A 27,549-nucleotide genomic window follows, 5' to 3' on the forward strand; every position below is an offset into this window, starting at 1 on the left:
AAAGAAGTTTAGGGATAAGGGTTGATGACGAAAATGGAGCCCTAAGGACCCTATCTTGTGCCACCCCTTACCCATTATCCCTAAACTAATTTGCCATTTTAAAATAGTTCAACTAGCCAATCTACATTGACACATTGTGAGCTTGTACATCAGCTATTTGAACTTTTTAAAATGTTTTAAAATAGTAAAAAATGGCAAATAAGTTTAGGGACAAGGGGTGGAACAAGACATAGCTGCCAGTGTATATTCACAATGCATCTTCTGGATAGATCAGTCAGTTTGAGTCAGTGACACCTGGAAAGCGGGTCCATGTCCAAACATTCCCTCACACAGTTCAGCTGTTGTGATCCTACCGTATATTTTTAAGTGATTAACTATATTTATTTATTTAGTGTCGGTAGAGCTCTCGCCTTTGGACCACAAGGTCATGGGTTAAATACCGGGCACCGCCAACTCAGTGCATGAGTAGCACAGCTGGGGTGTGGAAAGTTGTGAGGTAAGTACTGGAAGTTAGGTGTCACGCTCCACCTCAAACCATCCATCGTTATTCATTATAACGGGGACAGACTTCGGTGTGTTCTCCACGCGTGTTCTCCACGCAGACTCCTTAACGGGGACAGACTCCTGCGTGTTAACGGGGACAGACTCCTGCGTGTTGACGGGGACAGACTCCACCTCAAACCATCCATCGTTGTTCATTATAACGGGGGCAGACTTCGGTGTGTTCTCCACGCGTGTTCTCCACGCAGACTCCTTAACGGGGACAGACTCCTGCGTGTTGACGGGGACAGACTCCACCTCAAACCATCCATCGTTATTCATTATAACGGGGGCAGACTTCGGTGTGTTCTCCACGCGTGTTCTCCATGCAGACTCCTGCGTGTTAATGGGGACAGACTCCTGCGTGTTGATGGGGACAGACTCCACCTCAAACCATCCATCGTTATTCCTTATAACGGGGACAGACTTCGGTGTGTTCTCCACGCGTGTTCTCCACGCAGACTCCTTAACGGGGACAGACTCCTGCGTGTTAACGGGGACAGACTCCTGCGTGTTGACGGGGACATACTCCTGCCTGTTACCGGCTGATACCAACAATAAGGCACTCGCTATCTAAAGAGGGAAAATAAGGCATGAAAACGAATTTCAGTGTTACACTCAAAGCCCCCAATATCAATTAAAAATCACACCTGTGTGAACCGAGTGGTGCAACTCCTCTCTCTCTCTCTCTCTCGCTCTCCTCCGTTAGATTAGCTTTATTATGGATCGCGCATGCGCGCTGCCGTCCACCTCCCATTATACAGGCAGACTAAAAGCTGAATAACTCATAATCTACGGAGCTCTCCATGGTTTGGTCAATTAGCGCGATTTTCGGACGTCTTTGCTGATAATCCGGTGGTCTAGATGGAAACATTGGTGCTTTCTAGAGCAAGGATGGCTATATTTTAGCTCGCTAGCATTGACGCTATTTATGTAGCAACAACATCCACACACAGGTGCGTGCGCACACCAGTGGTGCACGCGCACATGCACGGCACTACACACACGGGTGCGGGTGCGTGCGCACACCAGTGGTGCACGCGCACGCATGCGCACACCACTGGTGCTCATTGACGTACGTACACAAATAGGTACATGGACATTGCTGGCTGTAGGAGTGGTTGCACCACTCAAAAATTTAGCATTGAATATATAATTTCAAGTAAGGATCGACTGAATCTTTTCTACATTCACTCCTTGGCTTTTATTCAACTGGACTCCATAGATATTGTGGGGAGGGCACTCACCATTTTGACTGTCTCTTTGATATAGTCCTTTCGATGGGTTAGATCAAGGTCTGGGTACGTGTCATATACCTAAAACAGACATCATTCAAATTCAACAACATAAATGCTTCATTTTGAATGACAGTTTAACTTAACAATTTAGAAATAGTTACCTTCTGGCAAATCTGTGTCATGGTTATCTCCTCCAGATTGGCTTCCTTCAGCACTTTCTGGACCGTCTCTATCAGCTGCTCATTAGACAGGCGCTTCTTTTTCAATTTAATCAATGGCGCATCATCATCTGAACTCTCCACTGTTACAGAAGTAATAAATAAGAACAAGAGTGAAACCACACTACAATTATTTGACACCATTGTAACTACTGATTGTGAGTTTAATAGTCACGTTCTAGCTACCCTGCACTTCTTACCACTGGCTCCTTAATACAATTATTTTCTCTCATTAGCTTGACTTAGCAGTCTGGGCACCCTGGCTCCTAGTGCATCCTGACAGAGCATCACAGGTTCGAGTCCCAATCCTGACAAACTTTGGTGTATGTCTCCTTCTCCTCGTTCCCTGTCTCCACTTACTCTATCAATAAAGGCAAAAAGGCCCCAAAAATATCTTTAATATCCAATTATATTTCTGAGCTTTTAGCTCCCTCCCCATGTGCTGCTTTTCTCCCTGAGATTGTCAAATCTCAGGGAGATTGTAGCTGTTTCTCAAGCACAAGAATGATGAATCCTTTGGGGGCTTTTCCTGCAAGACTGTGGTACACATATTCAAACTGAATTATTTAAGTACAGTTTGGATATTGCTTTGTCCCCATCTCTTAATTACCAAGGAAAGGCCTTTTCGATGTCAAATAGAGCTGCGTTTTAAGTTTGTCTTCTTACCACAACACCAGCAACATACAATTTAGGCATTTAGCAGATGCTCTTAATCCATAGCGACTTGCAGTAAGCAAGAACACCACAAGTTAATACATCAAATACATAGAAATAGTAATCTTGGATCAACCACTACCAACCAATAATCTGTACATTGAAACTATAAACACTATAGAATGACCTGGCATCTGGCTACATAACATGCATAACATCTACAGTACATTTTGAGTCTTTGCATAAGCCTGCATGGTCGTCGAGGTTAGGGCAAGTGCTACTGGCTAAGGTGGAGTCTGAAGAGGTGAGTCTTCAGACTACGGAGGAAGATTGGGAGGGATCTGCAGTTCCAATTCTTAGTTCATTCTTAGTTTGGGAGCCAGAAGGGAGAGGAGTGTGGGACGTGTGGAGCTACTGAACAAAGCTGGAACACGTTGCTTTCATCATATCATTATCAACCTGTTCTTCTTCATTGCCGATCTACAAGCTCACGAAAATAGCAGATAAACAAGCTCAAAACAGGTTGCAATGTGAAACGTTATAAACTTGCAGATCTATTTTTGACCGTATAAATTAATGATAAGTCGTATAGCTACAATTACAATCTAGGGCAGGCATTAAGCAGACGGTCTTATCTAGATCAACTTACAAGTGTGAGATCCATTCGTGTAAGGAAGGAAGAACCCTAGTCAACAAACCACAGAGAATAAATAGTTAGATACACAAGTGGTGTCAGCGAGAAGAACAATGAATGTAGGGTCTCAAAGAATCGGATTATATACCAAGTAAACAATTAACCTAGCATCTGTACAATTTCTTCTCATCTGTATTTTCAAGTGTCATAAAAAATATGTTAAAAGGAACCCTGGCTAATAAGACAAATATGCCTTAAAACATTATACGTGCCATCTACAACTAAAATAAAAAAACCACCTTAAATATGTTATTTCTTTCATAAAAAGATAATCTTTCACTCGATAGGGACTGCTCCTGTCGCAAGTTGATGATGTCATATGTTCATGTGTGGTCTAGCCCTATGGAATGTATGGAATGAACGTGCTAATAAAAATAAAAATAATACTTCCTACGGTTAATACGAGCATCAAAGCAATTTGATGGTCCATATCGCTGGACAGTGGACACACATGGACATACTGTATGACATCATCAACTTGCGACAGGGGCAGTTCCTATTGAGTGAAAGATAATCTACAATACAAGTGATTGGCTTTGGTCTTGAGGATCTGGTTACCCGTTTTTCGTACCTGTAGCTTTCTGCAGGTTACTGCTACCGCCTGGTGTAGGTGTTGGTTTCTTTCTGTTACTGCTACCGCCTGGTGTTGCTTTCTTGCCGTTACTGCTACCGTCTGGTGTTGCTTTCTTAACCGCATTCTTCTTACTGGGCTGTAATAGAAAAAAAATCAGACCTGTCTGAAGCGAGTGGTGCTGTTGGTACTGTACTTCGTAGTACTTGTACTTCATAGTAATGTACTGTACTTCATAGTACTTGTACTGTACTTAATAGTACTGTAACGTTCTTCGTAGTACTGTACTTCATAGTACTGTACTGCCCTGTCCTGTTCTTTGTAGTACTGTATTGTATTTCATAGTACTCTACTGTACTGTACTGTTCTTCATAGTACTGTATTGTATTTCATAGTACTCTACTGTACTTCATAGTACTGTACTGTTCTTCGTAGTAATGTACATCACAGTACTACTTTGTGTACTGTACTTGCACGGTAACACGTTTGAGCTTGTAGATCTGAGAAAACTGTACTGTACTACCATCCTGTGGTATTAGTGGTGTTTCAGCTCTTCGTGCTTGGACAGATGGACAGACACAGGGACACGTATAGGGACACACATAGCTACGCAATGGAGTGGCTGCACCACTCAAAAAACGTCAGGCCTCAGATCTAAATGGGTTAAATCAAACAGGGGAGGGTCCCATATGTGGATCGTGGACCAATTTGTACGGTTCACGACTAAAGACCCTTTTATGTTCCGTTTCCTAAATGTTGATTTTCATTATTAGTATTTCAAAAATAATATTAATAAAAAAATGTCATGAGTTCAAAGCAAATTCCAAATTTAGATTAGATTCATTGAAATATCCATTACTTAGAGCAGGGGTCTGCAACCTTTTTTAAATGAAGTGCCATGTTTTTATTTTCTAGATCGTCATTGTGCCATATCAACATTAATTAATTAAATAATGACACCACATGAAAAATTCATATTTTGCTTGTCCACAAATATAAAGTTTTTCCTTCTTTTTAAATATTTCTTTCACATTGTTATAATGATCATTAGTCAGGGCAATAACAGAGTTCAGTTTTAATGAATGTAGAATGCAGGATGTAATTTACACACAAATGTGAGGGACTTCATTTATTTGACTGCATTTTTTAAAATAGTTTATTTAAAACCAAAGATACTCTCTCACACACTTGCCAGTGTGCCAGTGAACACCCTCCTTTGTGCCAATGTTGGCACTGGTGCCTAAGGTTGCCTACCCCTGACTTAGAGGGGGAAAATACTAAAGAAAGGAACAGTTGAAGCCTTAAAGTCACCCCTTCCTCAGAGCCCTCATCCTGTGCTGTCGTCTCAACCCCTCCATATCATTGAGTAAACATGCTGCTAACAAAACTGAGCTATACGGCTGTATGCGGACGGACGTAAACCGGCATGCATGCACATGTAACCATAGCCTGAAGTCCTTGATTTTAAATCGATTAAAAGAAAAACTGCATAAATGTTGGGAAATTAAATACAGGCGTTATTTGGAGCATTGCTACAGTAATGGTTATTGGTCAATGCCCGTGTGCAAATTCAGATCAATTGCTCCTGCCACTGAGAAGGGGGCAATCCATCTCTTAGACATCACACCATCTTTTAGACTTAACACCATCTCTTAGACTTAACACATTTTTTGTTGGGGGGGGGGGGACCTTTCAGAGTAAAATCTGCCATATCCGCCGGCACTCTAGCGCCTATATTTTGAAATATGCTGGCGCATCCGTTGTGTTAAATTAGTAGTTATAGATTTATTGCACAGGGTGATGAATGTGTTTGCCAACATGATTTCAATTTTCAAGACAGCCTTCTAATACCATCTTACCTTCTTCTTAGGTACTGTACTTGTAGCTTTCTTGCTGTTACTGCTACTGTCTGGTGTTGCTTTCTTAACCGCATTCTTCTTACTGGGCTGTAATAGAAAAAAATCAGGCCCGTCTGAAGCGAGTGGTGCTGTCGGTACTGTACTGTACTTCGTAGTAATGTACTGTACTTTGTAGTACTCTACTACTATACTGTACTTCATAGTACTTGTACTGTACTGCACTTCGTATTACTGTACTGTACTTAATAGTACTGTACTGTTCTTCGTAGTACTGTACTGTTCTTCATAGCACTGTACTGTCCTGTTCATTGTAGTACTGTATTGTATTTCATAGTACTCTACTGTTCTTCGTAGTACTGTACAGCACAGTACTACTTCGTGTACTGTACTTACGGTAACACGTTTGAGCTTGTAGATCTGAGAAAACTGTACTGTATCCAGTGGCATTAGTGAGGTGTTTCAGCTTTTCGTGCATTATTAGTATTTCAAAAATATTAGTTAAAAACAAATTCCAAATTTATTTCAAGATTCATTGAAATATCCATTACTTAGAGGGGGAAAATACTAAAGAAAGGAACAGTTGTAAACCAGCATGCATGCACATGTAACCATAGCCTGAAGTCCTTGATTTTAAATCGATTAAAAAAATATCACACCCGCGTGAACTGAGTGGGTGCGGCCATTACTGAGGTGTACCATTAAGCGCAACAGCACTGATTAGCTACACCTGGCACACCTGCTCCATGGATTATACCTCAGTAATGGCCGCGCCCAGGGCACCCCTCTGTGAATCGGTCTATAGGGGCCAGTGGAAATTCCCCATACAATGGATTCCTATGGGACGACACAGCACGATATGATCGCCTCTTTTTTTCCCCGGACCGATCATAGATTATTTTCGTGCCCGCCATTTTAAGGCACCAGTGCGTGGAATGGAACAACGTACAATATTGATTCTTCAAAGGTTAGTGAAAAACACCAGCAGTTAAATTTGGTGTTGAAATTAGAAAATCAGGCTATGTAGGAATAACAGTGAAGTAAAACTATAACACAAAATCAAATAACTCTAAATTCAATTAAAAACAAAAAAATCTCAATGTAAGTGGCAACAGAAGTAATGCAATGGTGACAACCTTTTTAGTGAAGCACAATTTTTTTGAGTTGGGAGTATTATACTGCCGACTCAGCCTGACCTTGAAAGACTGGTGGCCCTGTTAATTTTAAGTTAACAAGGCCAGTTTAATTTAGCATGTTTGTTTGTCCACACTACAGAAAAGGTGTGTCCAATAGCGCCATGGGCCTTAACATGCAGGTAAAGCACTTTCCAAAACATATGTATAGTGTGTTGGAGACAAAAATGAATTTACAAGATGATTCTTTTCCACCAGCCTCAGTTGTTCAGACAAGCATCCCAATTCAAAAGGTTATAAAAAAATCGAAAATGTTCTGGAGGGAACAACTTACCGTTTCCATATTTTCCGGGATTCTGGGACAGTTTAGGAATGACAATATCCTGTCAACCAATTTAGACTTCACTTTATAACTCGTCACGATCATCAGCATGTTACAGATGACTTTCAGTGTTGTGCCTTGAAAGGATCTACAGTACACCAAAAATAAACAAGATATAATATTTTCACCCAAAGTTGCTCTCAAAGTACTAGGCATGAATTAAATTCCGTCTGTATTTGTCCTCACTAATGCTTGCTATAGGAGAGCATCATTTCTGTCTTAGTGGTGGTCACTCACTGGTGGATAGCCTCAATGGATTTCAAATGTGATTTGTAAGCTCTAGTATAGAATCACAGAAAGGGGCACGTTTCCAACTGGAGGCATACAAATATCTTTGCTTGTGGTGGAAACACTTTCTAGTGAGGTAACACTGAACTGTCTTTTTTCTGTCCCCAGACCCGTTTTTGTTGAAAACAAGCTATATTCAACTACCAACAACTAAATAACGGAACATTGTGCTGACACACTTCCCCCGGTAAACATATCTTTTGAGATATTTGGCGTTTACATCGTAAAAACACTTGTCTTAAACCCTCAAAACATGACCTTTGGCTCTGAATTGGTCTGATCTGCGAGGTCAAATGCAGATAGGCCAGTGACGTCATCTCTGTGGGGGCTGCGGGGCTCGAGCCTACATGAAGAATTTGTAACACCTCTTTTGTCCTGACTCCTACCTGTCCGGGACGGTGGTGGACATTGCCTGTCCTCGTTTACGTTCTCGCAGTTCAGGCATTCAAATGCTAATCTTGTGGCTTTTGTTTTAACCTGCCAGGTAGGATATAAAAGATGACCCTAGCAGGGCGGGCTCCCATGACAATTATAAGAACTCTTCGTCTCTGAGATAGGCAAATGTTCCTCGCAGAATGGGGATGCTAGGGTTCAAGTAGTTAGTGTAGTGTAAAACATTCCTATCACACAAAGATGTGGCGGCCCAAGTCAGCAGATGTACAGTATATAGTAGACTTCAGCTGAGCATTATGGGTTCATTTGATTCAAAGTTATCAAAAATAATTGCTTATTTCAGCATTCAACTTGGCTTGTTCCAAACATCACTTTTTTTGCCCTCTTTATTGTAGGGGCCACATATCATACAATGCAACTTAAGATGTCTGATCATTAAATTGGAACCTACCTGATCATTTTCTGTCGCCTTCTGATGTAGGGTTCACTGTCCACCTCGAAAATGAAACCATTAAATTGACGCACGTCATTCCTCCTTGAGGCCTTCTAATAAAATAAATAACAAGAATCACGATTACCACAAAGTGTGTGATTACATCACCTAATCAACATGAGTAATACCGGTATATTAGCGCCCCTCACTTCACACAGGTGTGATTTTTAGATACAATGTGCAGAAAAAGGTAAGAATTGTGCATCGTAGTACTAGTACCGCTTTAGCTGTACCCGGGTCAGTGGAACCTCATCTCAGAGCTACATAGCGGCCGAGGGAGAGTTTACATTGGGGCTAGTAAGAAGTTGAACTACAAGTCAAATAAGTAATAACATTGCCATTTCCCTACTTGAAAAGCTTGTCAGAAGAAAATGGCATTATGTCTCAGCCCCTTCAAGCACCCAGATGCATTTACCTTTCCTGGTGTGCCAAAAAGAACGGTGTGGAGAGGTTTCAGTTCACTTCTGTTCATATTTGTAATGTGGTCGTTAATCCATGGAATGTCCCTCAGTTTAAGTCCTCTGCCTAACAGAACAGATATCAGAGAGCATTTTCAATCTTGATCTTGTAAAATAGTGTTTAGAATAAGTATTCAGAATCACCAAGGGGCTTACCATTTTCAACCTTGTACCGTTTTGGGATGCTGTGGCGTTGATAATGAAGTCTTTCAACAGTCTTCTTTATTCGCTTACCCTCAAGAGCGTCACCAATGTCTGCAAGGGGGGGGGGGGGGGGGGGGGGGGGTAAAGGAGACACTTTATGTGCTGTGTGCCTGCTTTATGCTAGGAGTAAGATATAAGAGAATAACTCAAATACACCACAGCCATAACCACTTTACCCTGCCCTTGGTCTACTCTTTCACCCTCTCTATTATACACCAAAACTAAATCTACTAGCCCCAGAATGTCTGATCTTACATCTGTGGTTCAGGTAGAGCCCACTGGGAGAATGCTGCCCTAACTTGGCGTCACCAGGCTGCACACACACACACACACACACGCACACGCACACACACACACACACACACACACACACACACACACACACACACACACACACACACACACACACACACACACACACACACACACACACACACACACACACACACACACACACACACACACACACACACACACACACACACACACACACACACACACAAGATTTGTTATTACTTAATCTCATACCGTACCATGGGACCATGAAGCGGTCTTCTTCTTCCTTCTGCGCCCTACAAGGCAAGAGGACAGACTTAGTGACCGGGCAGTATGGTCTGTCAGCACCATGTACAAATGTAATCAAAAGAACCCTTATGGGCCCATTTGGTTACCTTTGTCAATTAGTGACAGTTTAATTCACAGTCTCGCGGAGGAGAATGTAATTTAGAAACGTCATAATCTAAATAGGCATCTATTGCTAATCAGCATTTAGCCCCGCCCACTGTCTTCATACCTCTGGTGCTGAAATGGTCAAATCCTGCCACCCCCCATGCTGTCTTTCTGTTTGTATTCATGTCCCCAGGAACATATTGCAGGAGGTGGGACGAGTTTAAACCATTGCAAGTCATAAATCGTCATAAATCTACCGGGAGTGAGATTAAGTAAACAGTACCTAATATCCTTCTTGCACTTGTCATAGTGTGTGCCTGGATAATGTATTTCCACTTTTTCTTGCAATTGCCTATCTCACCACTGTGATGAAAAAACAAGTTAGAACTGTAATTCAAGCCTTTTAAATGTTAAGCAGTTTCGTAAAAGGGTACTGTTTTTTCTTTTTAACTATTTATTTTAGGCCGGAACGCCTCAATCAGGAACATCCCCAATAAAAGTGTGACTCGTTCACTCGTAGACTGCAGCTTTTTTGGGGGGTGGGATCGGTTTGAGGGAAAGGAAGTTCCAGACTGATGACTACAAAACAATGACTACAACATGACGCGTAACGATATCATCTGCTCCAACTGGATCATAAACCCGAAAAGGAATGTACAAAACACTGGTGATGACCTAAGGTAGCCAATCATGGGCATTATTGTGGACCCCACAACCCATTCAAAGAGCGAAACCATCCCTAAAACACCATGGCCAACTCTGGACCCTGGACTTGTGTACCGAGCATGAGCAGAATGAATACAGGATACCAGCTTGTACCTTTAATTGGATTTGGCTGGTCTACCTCCACTTCATCGATGTCCCCTTCTGACTGCAGAGGAGCGCTCTCTGTGTCCTCCCTGTCTTCACTCATGCCGGCACTGCTTAGTTCTTCCTGTAGCATGAATTGAGTATGAATGACTCAGAGCCATTGAAAGGAAAGTTCCGCCAATGAGGAGGCCGAAAACAGTCCCGGTCCTGTGGTTCATGATGTTTGTCACTATAAAGCCCATAGACTCTAATTAATTATGTCAACTTCCGGTTCAGGCCTTTGTTACTACTCGCCAATAGTCTATCGCCATTGGACTGGCCCGATGAAGTGAACGGAGGTGGCGCAACTTTCTCTCCGAGGCTCTGGAAGGACCTAGTGATGGCAGTCTGATATTGAAGCGCAGACAGACGCTTCAAAACGGAAACTAAATGTACATAGAACAACTGCTTCGAAGCTTGCTTCAGTGAGGAAAAAAATCACGTGACAAATTACGTCCGAAGCAGCAACTGGTTAATTTCCTCGGACTGGTTTGAGGATCAGCTGCCACAAAGATAATAAACACCACAGAGAAAACCTGTAAATTACTTTCGTGGCATGCCCGTTGCGTGGCTGACTGGTGAATGGAGGGTTGTGGGTTCGATCCTGGGGTGCTGCTAGGCCTGTCACAATTATTACATAATCATCTAATTGCAATTATTTGAGATAATCACAATTATTTTTGCACTAGTCCATAGCCGTTCAGGGATATGACATACCTTTACTTGGATTACATTTATACACATTTTTATCCTCCTATGATTGGACAATATACAGTGACATCATGTAATTATGTATTATATTCATATTGCCAATATAGGCAACCACTCTCCCCAGGATTGCATTGTCAATTCCTGAATTCAGATTGATTGCTCCAGCCACTGAGGAGAAAAGGGAAATCTCGTTGTGTTGCGCAATGTCTGATGACATCTCTCTATCTGCCACAGGTGTCCCCTATGGCACACCCGTTATGCGATGCTCAGACAATCACAGTGCAGAATGGCACACTTTCCAGCCAATCACAGCGGCCGATCACAGTGCCAGTCACCTCAAATTTGGCGCCAATTCAGTCCTCAAATTTTCAGGACCTTCCATTCAATCACAACGGCCTCTCCCCGTATCCTGCCGTCCTCAATTTCAGTGCAGAATGGCAGACCTCCCAATATATTTAAAATATAAATGTATCTTTAAAGTTCAATTCATTGTAACAGTAACTTGAATAAATGATCTACTCCATCACCACATACTCAATGTCATCACATTTCTGTTCAGTTATTTGAGTCAGTAGGCAGTACATACCTGCTGGCAGACAGAGGGCCCAAGGAAGCAATACTCATCGACCCTGTCCTGGAGACTGTTGGCAGAGATCCTCCTAAGCCTAAGGTATGGAGGCAGACTCTGAAAATGGCAGGTATGGTTTTTATGAGTTGAATTCAGATTCACGCAACGCAGTGATTCAGGCTGGAACACAGTATTGTGCAGAGCCATAGGGTAAGACAGAATTACGACAACTCCGTTCACTGCATGGGGCCAGGCTCTTCTACATAGACTTGTTGCGAACGCAATGAGCACTTACTATGAGACCTAGCAGATCATGTCTGTCTGTGTGTCTGTGTGTCTGTCTGTCTGTCCCGCTATCCAAATATGGAGTGTGTTGCATCAGCAATCACTCAGCTCCATATATGGGCACAAAAGGGGCCAGGTCCACTCAGCTCCATATATGGGCACAAAAGGGGCCAGGTCCACATATACAGTAACAGCGGGACAGACACACAGACAGACAGACAGACATGATCTGCAGGGTCTCAGCTGCGTTCGCTTCCCGCGTTTGCGCGTCTTACTGGTATTGAATAGGGACAACCGGAAGTTTACGGAATGCATTGGAGTCTATGGGCTCGTGCGAGTACTGACCAGGCTGTTTTCTGCCCCCTCAATGTCGCAACTCTGTCTTACTCTATGGCTCTGGTATTGTGTAGCTGTGTTCTTTTTGCGCCTTTCGCCTTCATTTTTTATAGAGGGACAGACAGTAGGCTGACAGGAAATGGGGGAGAGAGATGGGGGGTGACATCATGCAGTAAAGGCCGTCGGGATCAGGATGTGAACCCGTGGCACACTGCCAGACTCGGACTACCGGCCAAGGTGCCTGGACCACTGAGCCACGGCCCCCCTGCCCAAATATGGAGTCTATGAATATCAGAATGTCAGAACAGGCCAGCTCCATATGGACCCTGGGCAGGGGCCCTGTCCAGAGCCCCCCCCCCCCCCCCCAGTGAGCTGTGGCGTTCCACAAGGAAGCATACTAGGGCCTTTACTGTTCTTATATATATCTAAACGACATGACATCAGCTTGTGACTGCACCTTGTTCCTGTTCGCAGATTAATCTGCACTGCTGGTCTCAAACAGGAACAAACTGCAGGTTGAAAAGGCCCTCAGCTCTGAACTCGGTAGAATCGGCACCTGGCTCGCTGATAATAAACTATCTTTACACCTGGGAAAAACTGAATCCATTCTCTTTGGATCAAATAGTAATCTCAGCAAGGCAGATGGCTTCTTGGTTAGAGTGGGTGACAACATTATCACACGAAAAGATCAAATTACCTACCTAGGTTCCATCCTGGAGGCTAATCTTTCCGGTGATAAAATGGCCACCAACATAATCAAAAAAGTCAACTAAGGTACAAGATTCCTATACAGGATCTCCGCACTGGTCAACAAAAACACCTTGAATACCCTAACAGGAGCCCTTGTACAAGGTTTCTTGACTATGCATGCACCTCTTGGTACCACAGCACCTCAAAGGCCCTTAAAACAAGGCTCCAGACTTCCCAAAATAAACTGGTCAGTCTACTACTTGGCCTCACTCCCTGAACCCACCTCACCCCTGCCAATTTTGACAGGCTGAAATGGCTTCGGGTTGACGACAGAGTACAGCATCTTGCAATGGGTCTGGTCCACACACCACCAAGATACCCATGTACTTAAATACTTAATGTCTACGAAGTCCACACCCACAACACCAGAGAGAGTTCAACAAACCATGTGCAACCCAGATTCGGCACAAACAAGGGACTAAATTCATTTTGCTCCTATGCCACCAAAATATGGAACACCCTACCAACAGCCATCAAGAAATGTGAATCCCTTGAATCCTTCCAAACCGCTCAAAGGGCACCTACAGACGGCTGCAATTCGAAACTGGCCCCTGTAAAATCTGAATCGCCCCACCCCCTTTTCCCCTTACTGTATATGTTTACTGTGTAATGCGTTACCAGTGTGTTGTCCACAGTAACAGTTTTTGTATTGAGTTGTGCTTTCGTTTGAGATGTACCCATTCTGCATACTGTACAATCAATCAATTTGTCATATCTGCTGTGTTAAAATTGTGATTACGAAGCCTAAAAGGCAAACAGAAATATATATTGTAATGTTCCATTGTTTAATGCAAAAAAAACCCAGAATTAAATCGTTAATTGCAATTATTTGTGTGACAATTAATCGTCATCTTAAATTTGTAATGGTGACAGACGGTAAGAACGAGGCAGGCGCAGCGCACCTTATCCAACATGTCGCGGAGATGGACGGGGATCTCCACGGGTGTGGACGGGTGGGAGGAGCTCAAAATACGTTCCCAGGAAGTCGTCGTCCTGGCGAGAGACGAGACAGGAAGGTCAAACAAGGTCATCTTATCAAAGACATTTAACCGTCTAATGTAGGTCTGCAAGAGACAACAGCCAGTGAATACCTAAGATACTGTACAGCAGTGTACATTTAGGCGCCCAAACTAAAAAATATTTTGACAACAAAAAACTGATAGAGGGGGACTACTGGAGAAGAGATCCAGTAGAATTAAAAGACAAGTCATTTTATGTTTGGTTGCGCTCGGGTGTCACCCTCCGAAAATAGTCGATCTACAAGCTCAAAACGTGGGCGCGCTGCGACACGTGAGCTTGTAGATCGGCTATTTTTAGCACACAGTTGAGTATAAATCAGGCATTACGACACTATCACAGCCCGCCAAAATGCATTTTAGTCGACTAAATAAACTGTAGATTTAGTCGACTAAAACTAGACTAATACTAAAACATTTCAGACAAAAAAAATATGACAAATACTAAATGTAATTTTTTTCCAAAGAATATGACTACAATGCCACAACACTTGATTTTTGATTGTCAAAATCGTTTGCATGTTTATAAGAAAAATCTATATCTGATCTCAGCTTCTTCCACTATTTTCCTCTTTAGTAGTATAGTATAGTAGTATACAATAGACGACAGTGACCAATCTATATCATTACTAAAAGTTATTTATTCAACATTGCAATTTGAATCTGTGCAGTACAAAATATTAAACTTGACCCTTGTGATTAATTAAACACATTTGTGTTTAATTTGTTAATGTAACAAAAAATATGAAGGCCATTGAATCATGTATGTATAATCATAATATATTATAAAATAATATATTTACTTTCTATGCTTACATGAAGTGCAATATTGCACTTCACCAGGAGAGGTCACTAACACTAGAAGGATCCCAAATGGAAACAAGCCACAGGCTTTCTTGGTACGCTCATTCTGTAGCTCGGAGCTAATGAGCCGCTCATTCTGTGCTCCGAGATGATTTTGGAGCTAATGACTGGGAACGTATCGTATCGGGGCTACATGAACATTAGTGAGGACCAATTATATGAAGATAGTTTGAAAAGTGGTCCTTTAAGGACTTCTTAATTAAAGATGGACCAGAGCTAACTCTCGTCTCCATGCCTTCGGCCTGGTGGAGACAATAACATTAGCTTGTTGCTACAGTGTTACATTGGTGTAAGTATTACACCATTACATTATAGCTGAAAGTCGCTGTCGCACCGGAAATTAATTGTAATAACACAACAGTTACGTAATTTGTAGGAGGCATCTATCAATCATTGTACCGCTAGTGCCGTGGGCGTGGCAACTAGGCAAGCGAAGGGATTTACATTTACTAACAAGCATTACCAGTGTAAAAAGCGATCGCATGCGGCGGAACCATAGAGCGGAACTCGCTAGTTAGCGTAAAAAGTTTACCTTTTACAAGCTAGAGAGAAGTGTGCGCATCGTGATGTTGTTGTCGTTCTTCTTCCGTTGACTTTCCGGCAGGATGGACGCCCGTCGACGTACTGCTGCCTCCCACTGTTGTGTTAGGTATTGCACACCCTCCGATTTGAGCAAGTTCCTCAGTGAGATGCAACAAAGCCCTGCATCAAGTACTGCAGTTAGTGTACACACACACACACACACACACATACCTTTCCATAGTGATTTGGAACACTCCCAAGGCTATGCCCACATCCACATCCTCCCCCTCCTTCATCAGGGCCTCTTTGGCTGCCACCTCCAGTCCCCACATGAGCAGCCAGGAACCCAAAAGAAACAGACTACAAAGTTAATTCACAGGATGACACGTGAATTCCCATCCTGCACTGCCTGCAGTCATCAGCGCAACCTGAGAGTCCCGAGTCCGAGCAGATAACCTGCTGCAGCCTCACTTCTTCCACCCAAATACTGCCCATATTAGGCTACTACTAAACACTGACACCGTTTGACAGCCGTCTGCTCTGGGTGATACGGAGGGAATGTGGACTACGAACCCTGCTGCAAACCCATGGGCCCATCTGTGTATACAATACATGCAGTTTTCCTGCATCCTATCCCTCATCAAATCCTCTGGGTCTCCCCAACCCTTCTGCCTCATCCGCTCTTAAAAACTCCACCATTTGAGATAGATGGTCAGATGATCAGTGTACCACAGACATGTAGCTTCAAACATTCTCTGGTTAATAGTTTACCTGCATTCTAGGCTTCCCTATCACACCTGGGCTGGCATTGTGTTCTTGGTAGATTGTAATTACATAGACAAATTGCATAAAATCAAGGTGTAAACTCACTGAGACCGATCGGACATCTACACAGAAGTGGTCAGAATTGCATTAATAGTGTGAATGCAATGAGTCTTGAATCCATTTACAACTCTTAAGAACAGATAAACATTTGTAGATTAAGGTGAAATAGGCAAGGCTTCAACTTGAGCTGCACAGGGTTAATACGGCCATGGATAGAATTACAAACACTGCAACTACAGGAAGTAAAGTTTGAATGCATTTAGAATGTTGTGTGAAAATGTGTTGCATGTTAAGAGGAATAACAGGAAAACAGGTAGTGTGACCGGAGTGTGGGACACTTTAGTATTTAGAAATGACCAATAAATTAACAAACGGTCCTATGCTTGCTGGCATATATACTGTGAGGCACTATTTCACCAGACCACCACCCATCAACCAGATGACCATGTCATTATGTGATTTAAGGCTGATGAATAAGACACTTTCAGTGCCTACATAAAAAGGAAAAGGGGACCATGTAAACGCATTCAAATAAATAAATATGAAAACTGCAGTTGCAAATTGTCCTGAAGATAGGGATAAAGTATGCCCTTTTGTTTGTTGGGAGTTAAGTCTTTGTACAGAAAGTGACTTTATTGTAGATTTTCAGACATATACACAGGCATTTGTTTAAAAAAAAAAAGGTAAAGTTTAAAAGTGAATTTTGTATTCTGGCATAAGTAAATGCATTTTCTTTTAAAATTGGCAAAAACAAACCAGAAAATTGAGTGTTGCAGCTAAAGACAATGTAACTAATCAAAGTCCTTCCAATTTAAGCAATAACAAAATAATGGGATGCAATGTGTTAATCAAAAATAGCTTTAACAAATCAGAAACATGTACAGATTTACATACAATATATAAAAAAACATAACATCGTAATTGCAATTTAGAACCAGGGAACAGATTTGGCAAACACTGCACTGAGCGGTTAAGACATGAATATTTAAGAACAAAAACAAATACAAATTTTTGACCTGCAAAACATCACATTCTAATTGTGTCTGGAAATGACATTTCGTAATTACTCTCAAGTATGCATGAAAAAGGGGATACACAGATAAAGAAATAGGGCATTTTCTCCAGTAATTTAACAGAAAATAATTAACGAGAACTGTTTTACAAGTTGTCTGTGACAAACTCAACCACAGCTAATTGTAAGGGACTAGTTTATAAAATTGTTAAAACTTGACCTTAGATTTGACCATAAGCTGAATTTGTACTCTTTTTGACATCCTATAAATCTACAGATCCTCTAGCTGGCTGTCTACAACTACACTACAGCATGCCGTAATGTAACTTTTACAATGCTAAACAAAACTTTCTGCAAACCAGTGACACAATGGAACAGAGTTCTGCAAAACATGTTAAAACACTGAGGCAATTTTTTTTAACGTTATATCAAAATATATAACGCATGCAAAGGTTATTCTGTAGCTTCAAACATTTTCTGGTTAATCCTCTACCTGCATTCTAGGCTTCCCCATTACATCTGGCATTATACGTATCTTAGGGTATGTCGATTGTAATTTCATAGACAAATTGCATCAAATCAAGGTGACAATGCACCAAGACAGATTGAAGATCTCATCATCCTCTACACACAGAAGTGGTCAGAGATGCATTAATAAAGTGTAAATGCAATGAGTCTTGAATCCATTTACAACTGTAACTAGAAAGTACCGGCAAAGTAAGGTGACATAGGCAGGGCTTTTCAAAAAGGAGCCAGGTGGGGATAACAACTTCGAACCAGGTAATTTCCCCCACTACCTAATTGACGTAAATATTACAAGAGGAAGTGGTGATCACAATACTCTGCAATGGAAAAACAATGGCAGTCTAATGCATTTTCTGGATATATATTGATTCAGTGACTGGTGGAAAGCAGGGCCAAACATTCCCTCACACAGTTCGGCTGTTGTGATCCTTCAGTATATTTTTAACTGATTAACTATAGGAGAAAGAGAAAAAATAAATATGAATTTCAGTGTTACACTCAAACTCCAATATTTAGCATTGAATATAAAAATAATGAAAGGATCGACTACATGAAACATTTACCTAATTTTCTTAAATCTTTTCTACATTACTCCCTGGCTTTTTTTCAGTAAAAGCAGAAATACTGTACTCACCATTTTGACTGTCTGTTTGATATAGTCCTTTCGACAGGTTAGGTCAAGGTCTGGGTACGTGTCATATACCTAAAACAGACATCATTCAAATTCAACACAAATGTTTCATTTTGAATGACAGTTTAGCTTAACTCCCTAAACACCGGTACTGTAGGGGGCGGTAGGTCAGAAAGTGCCAGATAAATCAGAAGCAGTTGTTTACTTCTGTTTGAACCAGAAGTAAAAGTCTGCTAGTCCGTGCCAGTCACAGAGATCTGTTGTTTCCAGCGGATCAGTTTTTCATCGTGCAATGTCAAATTAAGATCTAATCAAGCCCCGAATATCGCATTTTGATCCACTCTGTTAGTAAAGTCTGCATGCACATGTGTGTGAAAGGACGATTACGTATTTTGCCCGTTTCTTCCATGGAGGCTAGCAGGTGTTAACAACAATGATAAAATCAGCTGAAAATATATTTTTAAACTCTGGATAAAGGCGAAGTAATCAAATCTCGGGATCTCGTCCCTGGCTACCTGCGCAAAGGCGTTCTCTGGTTTCAAGGAGTTAACTCACTTGAAGTTGTGAATTGAGCATGTATACTAAATTTAGCAAAGTCCTAGACCTAGACAAATTAGAATTATAAAACGGGTAGTCCCAATACTTCATTCGGATTGGCTGGTTACAGTCACGTGACCGGTGTAAATTTCACCGATGACCCACTCCTTCAATCACTTTGTATCATCCTGCAGCTGAACTGGGGAAGGGGAGCACTTGATTGATTTACAAACGCATGCCGTGTGGGCGTCTAAGCACCGCCCAGCTCATAGGACTGTGAATGTGTGGCTCCAGGCAGCCCCATAAAAACATCAAGCTCTATTCTCCCGTCACATAGCGACTTGCCGAGCACAACAATGAAGTTATGTGTCTCGCTCTGGTGGTGCAAAGCGTAGCTACTTTTGTGAATTCAATAGTTTTATTAGGTTAATATTGCTATATGTTTGTAACCGTTTTAGAAAAGCAATAAGCCACGAGAGGTCTCAGGTTACCGGGTATTTTACACTGCCTCGGGTCTGCCTACGCCCCCAGCCAGTGTGAAATACCCGGTAAGCTGGGGCCTCGAGTAATACTTACCCTCTGGCAGATCTGTTTCATGGTAGTCTCCTCCTGATTAACTTCCTTCAGTAAATTCTGGACCGTCTCCTTCAGCTGCTCATCAGACGGGGTCTTCTTTACCATTTTAATCAATGGCTTATCATCATCTGAACTGTCCTCTGTCACTGTTATAGAAGTAATAAATTAGAGTGAAACCACTGTAATAGAGCGCCACAGTCCCGCCCCCTTTCAGAAAAGCGAGTGGCCCAGGAAGTGGAAGCCCCATGCATTCTCCCATCGGCACTTTTAATATAATTTATTTAAAGACGGTTACGCCGCGGACAAAGCCAATTCGGATCGTGACGAATCATGACAATGAACACAATATTTTGGGCCGATCAAATAATTTATAAGACGAAAAATAAAACAAATAGTGTTGTCTCCTGACTTTCTTTTCTTCTTTCTAATGATTTGATCGTCCCAAAATATTGTGTTCATTGTCATGATTCGTCACGATCCGAATTGGCTTTGTCCGCGGCGTAACCGTCTTTAAATAAATTATATTAAAAGTGCCGATGGGAGAATGCATGGGGCTTCCACTTCCTGGGCCACTCGCTTTTCTGAAAGGGGGCGGGGACTGCGGCGCTCTATAGCCAGTCTAGTGACCAATGCACTTTGTACCACTGGCTCCTTAATGCAATCACTTTCTCTGTCGTTAGTAGCTTGTCTACAATGCAGCTGCATACGCCTGCATAGTCAGAGGTTATGTCAAGTGCCACGGGCTAAGGTGTAGTCTAAAGAGGTGAGTCTTCAGACTACGGCAGAAGATTTGGTGTGACTCTGCACTTCTAATTGAATGGGGAGTTCATTCCATAGTTTGGGAGCCAGAAGAGTGTGGGATGTGTGGAGTTACTGAAAAACACTGGCACACTGCTTTCATCTTCTCAACCTGCTCTTTTCCATGGTTGTATTTCACAGACAAATTTAAGTGTTCATAAACATTAGAAATTAATTCTGATTTATACTTCATTGTATGATGGTGTTGTAGAAAAAATGCTGTTCTACAAGCTCACGAGTCACAGGAAAATAGCAGATATACAAGCTTACAGGTTGCGATGCAACAAGTTATAAACTGCAATTTTTTACTGCAATTTTGTAGTCTTATGGCTACAATTACAATCTAAGGCAGGCATTAAGCAGACTCTCGACATACAAGTGTGAGATAGGAGTAAGGAAGAACCACAGGGTATTAATAGTTAGATCAGCTAGAACAATGTAGGCCAGTTCCTCAAAGAACTAGGATTATATACCAGGTACATAATGAACCTAGATTCTGTACAATTGCTTCTCATCTGTATTTTCCATTTCATAAAAAAAGATACCGTTAAATCATTTCATGTGTTTTTCCTCCCCTTACTGTACCATTATTGAATTTAACTGTGACTTGAACACTGGTATGTACCAAACTGTTTTAGCATTACACCCCAGCCCAATTAGTCCTAAATACTCAGAGCATTATATTATGGTTTCCTCAAGTGACTGGCTTTGGCAGGATGCAGTTACCCGTTTTTAGTACCTGTACTTGTAGTCTTCTTGCCGTTACTGCTACTGTCTGGTGTCGCTTTCTTATCTACAGTCTTCTTTTTGGGCTGTAATAGAAAAAACAAGTAAGCTTATTAAAGTGCTTCTTTTAAGTAGTGAAAATAACAGAACTACAAGCTCAACACGGGGAGTCAATGTTCTCTTTTGCGTCTCGACTCTCGAGCTAAAAAGATTTGGGAACCACCAGGTTAAATGACACTCCAAGGAGCAACGACAAGTGCTTTTAAGGTCGCATTCTCACCTCTACAACGGTAGACTCGATGGGATTCGCCGGAGAAGTTGCATCATTCTTGCATATTTAATTTGCTGTGTTTGCCTTCACACTGGCTGTGTCAAACCGCATCAGGGAAACGCCAGGGAACTTTATCAATGTGTTCAATTCATAAACTACAAAGTGAAATCTATGGTGTTGAAATTATACTCCGCTTCAGGCTTCGATTGAGCCTACACACCTGCCAAACAAAGCACATTTTCTGACAATACGCAGCAGGATTAGTTTTAACACCCCGAACGCCCAGGGGTATTTAGGACCATTAAATCAGAGAGCCCAGTGATTTGCAGCAACGGAGCACATTTGAAGGTGCACCAGGCGCCATCTTGGATGTAGCTACAGTGAATTTTTACGCGACTAGCGATGGGCCGAGTTATTCATGTTTTAAGATTTTCTGTCTCATCCACTAAAATGGGGGGGGGGCATTTTGGATGAAGTCTCAACCGGAAATGACATTGCCCAACACTCCCAGCCTGTGGAGCGATGCACTCGGTTATGATGATATCAATAAAGTTCCGTCCTGTGATTAATCTCCGTCCTGAGTGTCGAGCGTTACCATTTGATAGGATGGTGCTCAGGGTGTTAATTGCAGTAAAGCATTCTGATGTGAAGATGACCCAAGTGTTCAAGTGAATCAAACTCATACCCCATACGCCCAATATACATTCACCTTTTTATTTTGAAAGTGCTATGCATATCTATAAATGCACCACGTCTCTGCATGTGTATATTTAATACTTGGGCATGCCTGACACAGAACAAAGAACTCCATATACGGGCATAAAGGGACAGATACAGATATATCCATACACGGACATAAAAGGGACTTTTTTGGTGTAAGTGACTGCAGAAAGAATGCAATTATGGCAACCTATATTTGTAAAGCACAAGTGTTGGAGTATTATACTACCGACTCAGCCTGACCTTGAAAGACTGGTGGCCCTGTTAACTCCATGGGGTTTAATTTAGCATGTTTGAATTTGTCCACACTACAGAAAAGTGTGTCCAATAGCGCCAAATGGGCCTTAACATGCAGGTAAAGCACTTTTCAGACAGATGGGTGTTACAGACTCTGCTCTACAGCCGGGCACCGGTCTAGTGTGCCCGGCTACCGGTGTACCTAGCATGATGAATGTGTTTGCCAACATAATTTCAAGACCGCCTTTTAATACCATTTTACCTTCTCCTCAGGTTCACTTTCAGTGCCAGCCTCTGACTCGTCCGACAACTCCCTCTTGGCCTTCTTTTTAGAAGGACCCGTCTTCTTTGCTGATGCCCTCTGCCTTTTGACTGTTGTTGATTTCTTGGACACAGGAGACTAATAATACACACCAGGTTTAACGTTAGGATGATAAATTAATTAATTTATCTTGTGTATGGCCAGTCAAAGTGTACTCAAGAACCTGAAATTGAGAACTATTTAAAGTGCAACAAAACACTGCATTTGGAATATTATACTACAGACTGTATTTGTACACTTGTGCTTTAACCATTTAGATCTGGTGCAACCAATATGTTGTTATACCTTTGAATCCAAGAGGTACCTCTCATTAGTTGTTGCTATACATGTTGCAACATAATTATTATTGAAGGTTTTCAGAAACCTTAAGATTTTAGAAGGCGTTTTTAGAATCGGTCTAGTTTAAATGGGTTAATTGCTTAGATGTAGTTCTGGAAAAAAGAAAAAAGGTTACCCCTGTTTTTTTAATGGAAGTCTCATTTGTTAAGCAAATAAGCACTATTGTTTTGTGTTGGAGTATTATACTACCGACTCAGTCTGACCTTGAAAGACTGGTGGCCCTGTTAACTCCACTTAATTTAGCATGATTGTATTTGTCCACACTACGGAAAAAGTGTGTCCAATAACGCCATGGGCCTTAACATGCAGGTAAAGCACTTTTCAGACAGATGGGTGTTACAGACTCTGCTCTACAGCCGGGCACCGGTCTAGTGTGCCCGGCTACCGGTGTACCTTAGCCTGGCTAATAAGCCAGACCGAATCAGCCGTTGGCAAAAAAGATATTTGCCTGCCGGCGGATTACGGTCTGGAGAGGCTCAATTGTACGCCCATTTCCTACACCAGAGAACTGGGGCGGCCAATCGGGACACGGTAGGCAATATGGGCGGGCTTTGGTACAGTGACTTTCAACGCTTGAGACCTTTGACTGACAGTAGCTCTGACCAATTGCGTCAAAGAGAAAATGTTTGAACCCACCCCCCCCGGGAAACAAGATCCATACACAGCCTCTCCAGACTCAAATACCACACGACTGTGTGATTTGAGTCTGGCTTATTAGCCAGGCTAGGTGTACCTAGCATGATGAATGTGTTTGCCAACACAATTTCAAGACCGCCTTTTAATACCATCTTACCTTCTCCTCAGGTTCACTTTCAGTGCCAGCCTCTGACTCGTCCGACAACTCCCTCTTGGCCTTCTTTTTAGAAGGACCCGTCTTCTTTGCTGATTCCCTCTGCCTTTTGACTGTTGTTGATTTCTTGGACACAGGAGACTAATACACACCAGGTTTAACGTTAGGATGATAAATGAATATCTTGTGTATGGCCAGTCAAAGTGTACTCAAGAACCTGAAATTGAGAACTATTTAAAGTGCAACAAAACACTGTATTTGGATTTTGGAATATTATACTACCGACTGCATTTGTACACTTGTGCTTTAACCATTTAGATCTGGTGCAACCAATATGTTGTTATACCTTTGAATCCAAGAGGTACCTCTCATTAGTTGTTGCTATACATGTTGCAACATCATTATTATTGAAGGTTTTCAGAAACCGTAAGATTTTAGAAGGCGTTTTTAGAATCGGTCTAATTGCTTAGATGTAGTTCTAGTAAAAAGAAAAAAGGGTACCCCTGTTTTTTTAATGGAAGTCTCATTTGTTAAGCACTATTGTTTTGTGTTGGAGTATTATACTACCGACTCAGTCTGACCTTGAAAGACTGGTGGCCCTGTTAACTCCACTTAATTTAGCATGGTTGTATTTGTCCACACTACGGAAAAAGTGTGTCCAATAACGGCCAATGGCCATTACATGCACGTAAAGCATTCCTGGTTAAAACATTTTTACTCTACCAGCTACTTAAAACAGAGAAAGTGGTAGGCAAATCGTTGGATGATTCTGGTGGCCAAAAAGGTGAATCCTTGACCAAACTCAATTACTCACCTCAGCTTCATCCTCCTCATCAGAATCAGACTCGTCTTTCTCTTCCATTAGTTTCTTCTCTGAATCAGAGTCTGTGCCATCCAATGTCACCCCAATCTTTTCATCTGCCTCATCCTTATCATCATCATCATCAGAGGAGGAGGAGGACTCGTCACTGCTTGTCCAGTCCATGACGATGGCTTTGGACTTGCTTGCAGATTTGGCCTTTTTAGGACTGGCTGATGTGCCCTTAGGCTTGGTTTTTCTCTTTTTCTTGGTCTTGTCTTTGGAGTCACTGCCTGAAAGCACCTTCTTAGATTTCCTCTTTTTTGTTGTAAGTGACTGCAGAAAGAATGCAATTATGGCAACCTATATTTGTAAAGCACATTTTAGGTTGAAGTGTTGGAGTATTATACTACCGACTCAGCCTGACCTTGAAAGACTGGTGGCCCTGTTAACCCCATGAAGTTTAATTTAGCATGTTTGAATTTGTCCGCACTACAGAAAAGGTGTGTCCAATAGTGCCATGGGCCTTAAAATGCAGGTAAAGCACTTTCCAAAACATATGTACAAAGTAAAAGAATAATTCACAAGATTATGTTTTTTTCCCCACCAGCTCAGTTGTTCAGGCAAGCAACCTAATTTAAATGCTAAAATATGTTCTGGGGCGAAAAACATACCTTTTTTCCATGGTTTCTGGGAGAGATTAAGAATGTCAATATCCTGTCAATTAATTCAGGCTTCGATCCTCCCTTCTTCAGGGCCAGCACGTTACAGATGACTTTCAGATTTGTGCTGCTAAAGGATCTACACCAAAAATAAACAAGATATTATATTTTCACCCAAAGTTGCTCTCAAGTACTAGGCATGAATTAAAGATGAAAGTTTTCAGACTTTATTTGTCCTCACTAATGCCTGCTATGAGAGCATAATTTCTATAGGAGAGCACAATTTCTGTTTCAGTGGCGGGCTGTGGATATAGCAAAGACTTTTCCATCTAGAAGCATTCACATGCTGTTATACTCCACACAACAGTAAACCGATTATAATATCTAAAATACTCAAGTGTCCCTTTAAGTAAAGCTACAAATGTATTCTTTTTAAACCCAAAGTGAATGAAGTAGTAACTCAACTGAATAGAATTAAAATTGCATTCCAGATTATAAGAACGATGGTGGTGTGGCATAGACTTCTTTGACAGCACTATCAGTTGTGTCAATTAATGTTCTTGGCTTTGGAGTCATCTTCTTAGATTTCCTCTTTTTTGGTGTAAGTGACTGCAGAGAGAATGCAATTATGGCAACCTATATTTGTAGCACATTTTAGGCCCAAGTGTTGGAGTATTATACTACCGACTCAGCCTGACCTTGAAAGACTGGTGGCCCTGTTAACTCCATGAAGTTTAATTTAGCATGTTTGAATTTGTCCACACTACAGAAAAGTGTGTCCAATAGTGCCATGGGCCTTAACATGCAGGTAAAGCACTTTTCAAAACATATGTACAAAGTAAAATAATAATAGTGTCCCTTTAAGTAGATACTTTATACTTTATTTGTCCTTTCGGAGTAAAGCTACAAATGTATTATTTTTTTAAACCCGAATGAAGTAGTAACTTAACTGAATAGAATTCAAATTGCATTCCAGGAAAAATACAATACATAGTATTATAATTATAAGAACAATGGTGATGTGGCATAGACTTCTTTGACAGCACTATCATCAGTTGTGTCAATTAATGGTTTTGTTTGTTTACACTTGTGTGTTTCCACCTAATCTTTTTCATTGTGTATTTTCACACATTAACTTTTAACCACTTCAAAAAATGACCTTTGGCTCTGTGTTGGTCTGCTTTTTCCCCCTCCACTCTAAATCAGTGGTCCGGGGACCACCAGTGGGCCTTGAGGGGGTTCCAGGTGGTCCCCAGCTAAATTATGGAATGGACCCTTATAGATCTATAATTTTACACTCTACATTATTGTTAAACATCTGCATTAAATAATTTACAATAAGTCAACACAATTAGCATTGTGGACAAAATCTTATCCAAAAAACCCAAAATATTCTTTAGTTTTAGGGTCTCGAGAGGATAAATCTCATCAAATGGTGGTCCGTGGCTCAAAATGCCAAATAAATAATGTTCCTTGACATGAAAAGGGTTGAAAACCACTGCTCTATAAAACCCCTGGTAACCCGTGGTTAGTGTACTGTAAAAAGTTCCTATCACACAGATGTGTCGTTCCAAACATCATGTGCATTTTTTTGGCCTCTTTATTGTAGGGGCCACATATCGTACAATGCAGATTGCTTAAGATGTCTGATCGGAATTGGAACCTACCTGAGCATTTTCTCTCGCCTTCTGATGTACGGTTGACTGTCCACCTCAAAAGTAAAACCATTAAATAGTCGCATGTTCCTCTTCAATGTGCTCATCTAATGAAAATGTAAAACGGGCAGGAGAGAGAGACAGAGTGACAAAGAGCAACAGTGTGCATATAGGCTACATTTCAAGTTGTACAATTGGAATATTGGCGGATGATAATAACTGGAAAAGTAATAACACTTTAAAATTACAGAGAGTTTGAATGACTTATGAATTATGTCTGATCAGCTGCACACGTTAAAAAGCATTTTAACCGTCTGAAAAATACAATACATCGCATTATAAGAACGATGGTGTTGTGGCATAGACTTCTTTGACAGCACTATGATCAGTTGTGTCAATTAATGGTCTATGCTTTGGAGTCACTGCCTGAAA

General features: G+C 41.5%; 1 protein-coding gene across 1 annotated transcript in view; it reads right to left on the bottom strand.

The window, feature by feature from the left end:
- dek (DEK proto-oncogene) overlaps positions 1-27,549 on the bottom strand; it is a 35,285-nt gene continuing 7,736 nt past the window's right edge. The window contains exons 5-29 of the mRNA XM_080768258.1: positions 27,130-27,224; positions 25,475-25,601; positions 24,816-25,136; positions 24,005-24,142; positions 22,813-22,950; positions 21,336-21,408; positions 19,799-19,944; positions 18,689-18,757; positions 16,563-16,579; positions 15,924-16,052; positions 15,703-15,807; positions 14,193-14,283; positions 11,938-12,036; positions 10,611-10,725; positions 9,656-9,694; positions 9,075-9,173; positions 8,876-8,985; positions 8,419-8,513; positions 7,239-7,374; positions 5,775-5,861; positions 3,916-4,054; positions 3,300-3,335; positions 1,940-2,079; positions 1,788-1,856; positions 1-1,113 (exon numbers count right to left, since the gene is read on the bottom strand). Coding sequence (XP_080624384.1) covers positions 511-1,113; positions 1,788-1,856; positions 1,940-2,079; positions 3,300-3,335; positions 3,916-4,054; positions 5,775-5,861; positions 7,239-7,374; positions 8,419-8,513; positions 8,876-8,985; positions 9,075-9,173; positions 9,656-9,694; positions 10,611-10,725; positions 11,938-12,036; positions 14,193-14,283; positions 15,703-15,807; positions 15,924-16,052; positions 16,563-16,579; positions 18,689-18,757; positions 19,799-19,944; positions 21,336-21,408; positions 22,813-22,950; positions 24,005-24,142; positions 24,816-25,136; positions 25,475-25,601; positions 27,130-27,224 — 3,216 coding nt within the window. The 3' untranslated portion in view covers positions 1-510. The remainder of the gene's footprint in view (positions 1,114-1,787; positions 1,857-1,939; positions 2,080-3,299; positions 3,336-3,915; positions 4,055-5,774; positions 5,862-7,238; positions 7,375-8,418; positions 8,514-8,875; positions 8,986-9,074; positions 9,174-9,655; positions 9,695-10,610; positions 10,726-11,937; positions 12,037-14,192; positions 14,284-15,702; positions 15,808-15,923; positions 16,053-16,562; positions 16,580-18,688; positions 18,758-19,798; positions 19,945-21,335; positions 21,409-22,812; positions 22,951-24,004; positions 24,143-24,815; positions 25,137-25,474; positions 25,602-27,129; positions 27,225-27,549) is intronic.

The sequence above is a fragment of the Protomyctophum bolini genome (assembly GCF_963924005.1).
Source record: "Protomyctophum bolini genome assembly, chromosome: 7".
NCBI lineage: Eukaryota > Metazoa > Chordata > Actinopteri > Myctophiformes > Myctophidae > Protomyctophum > Protomyctophum bolini.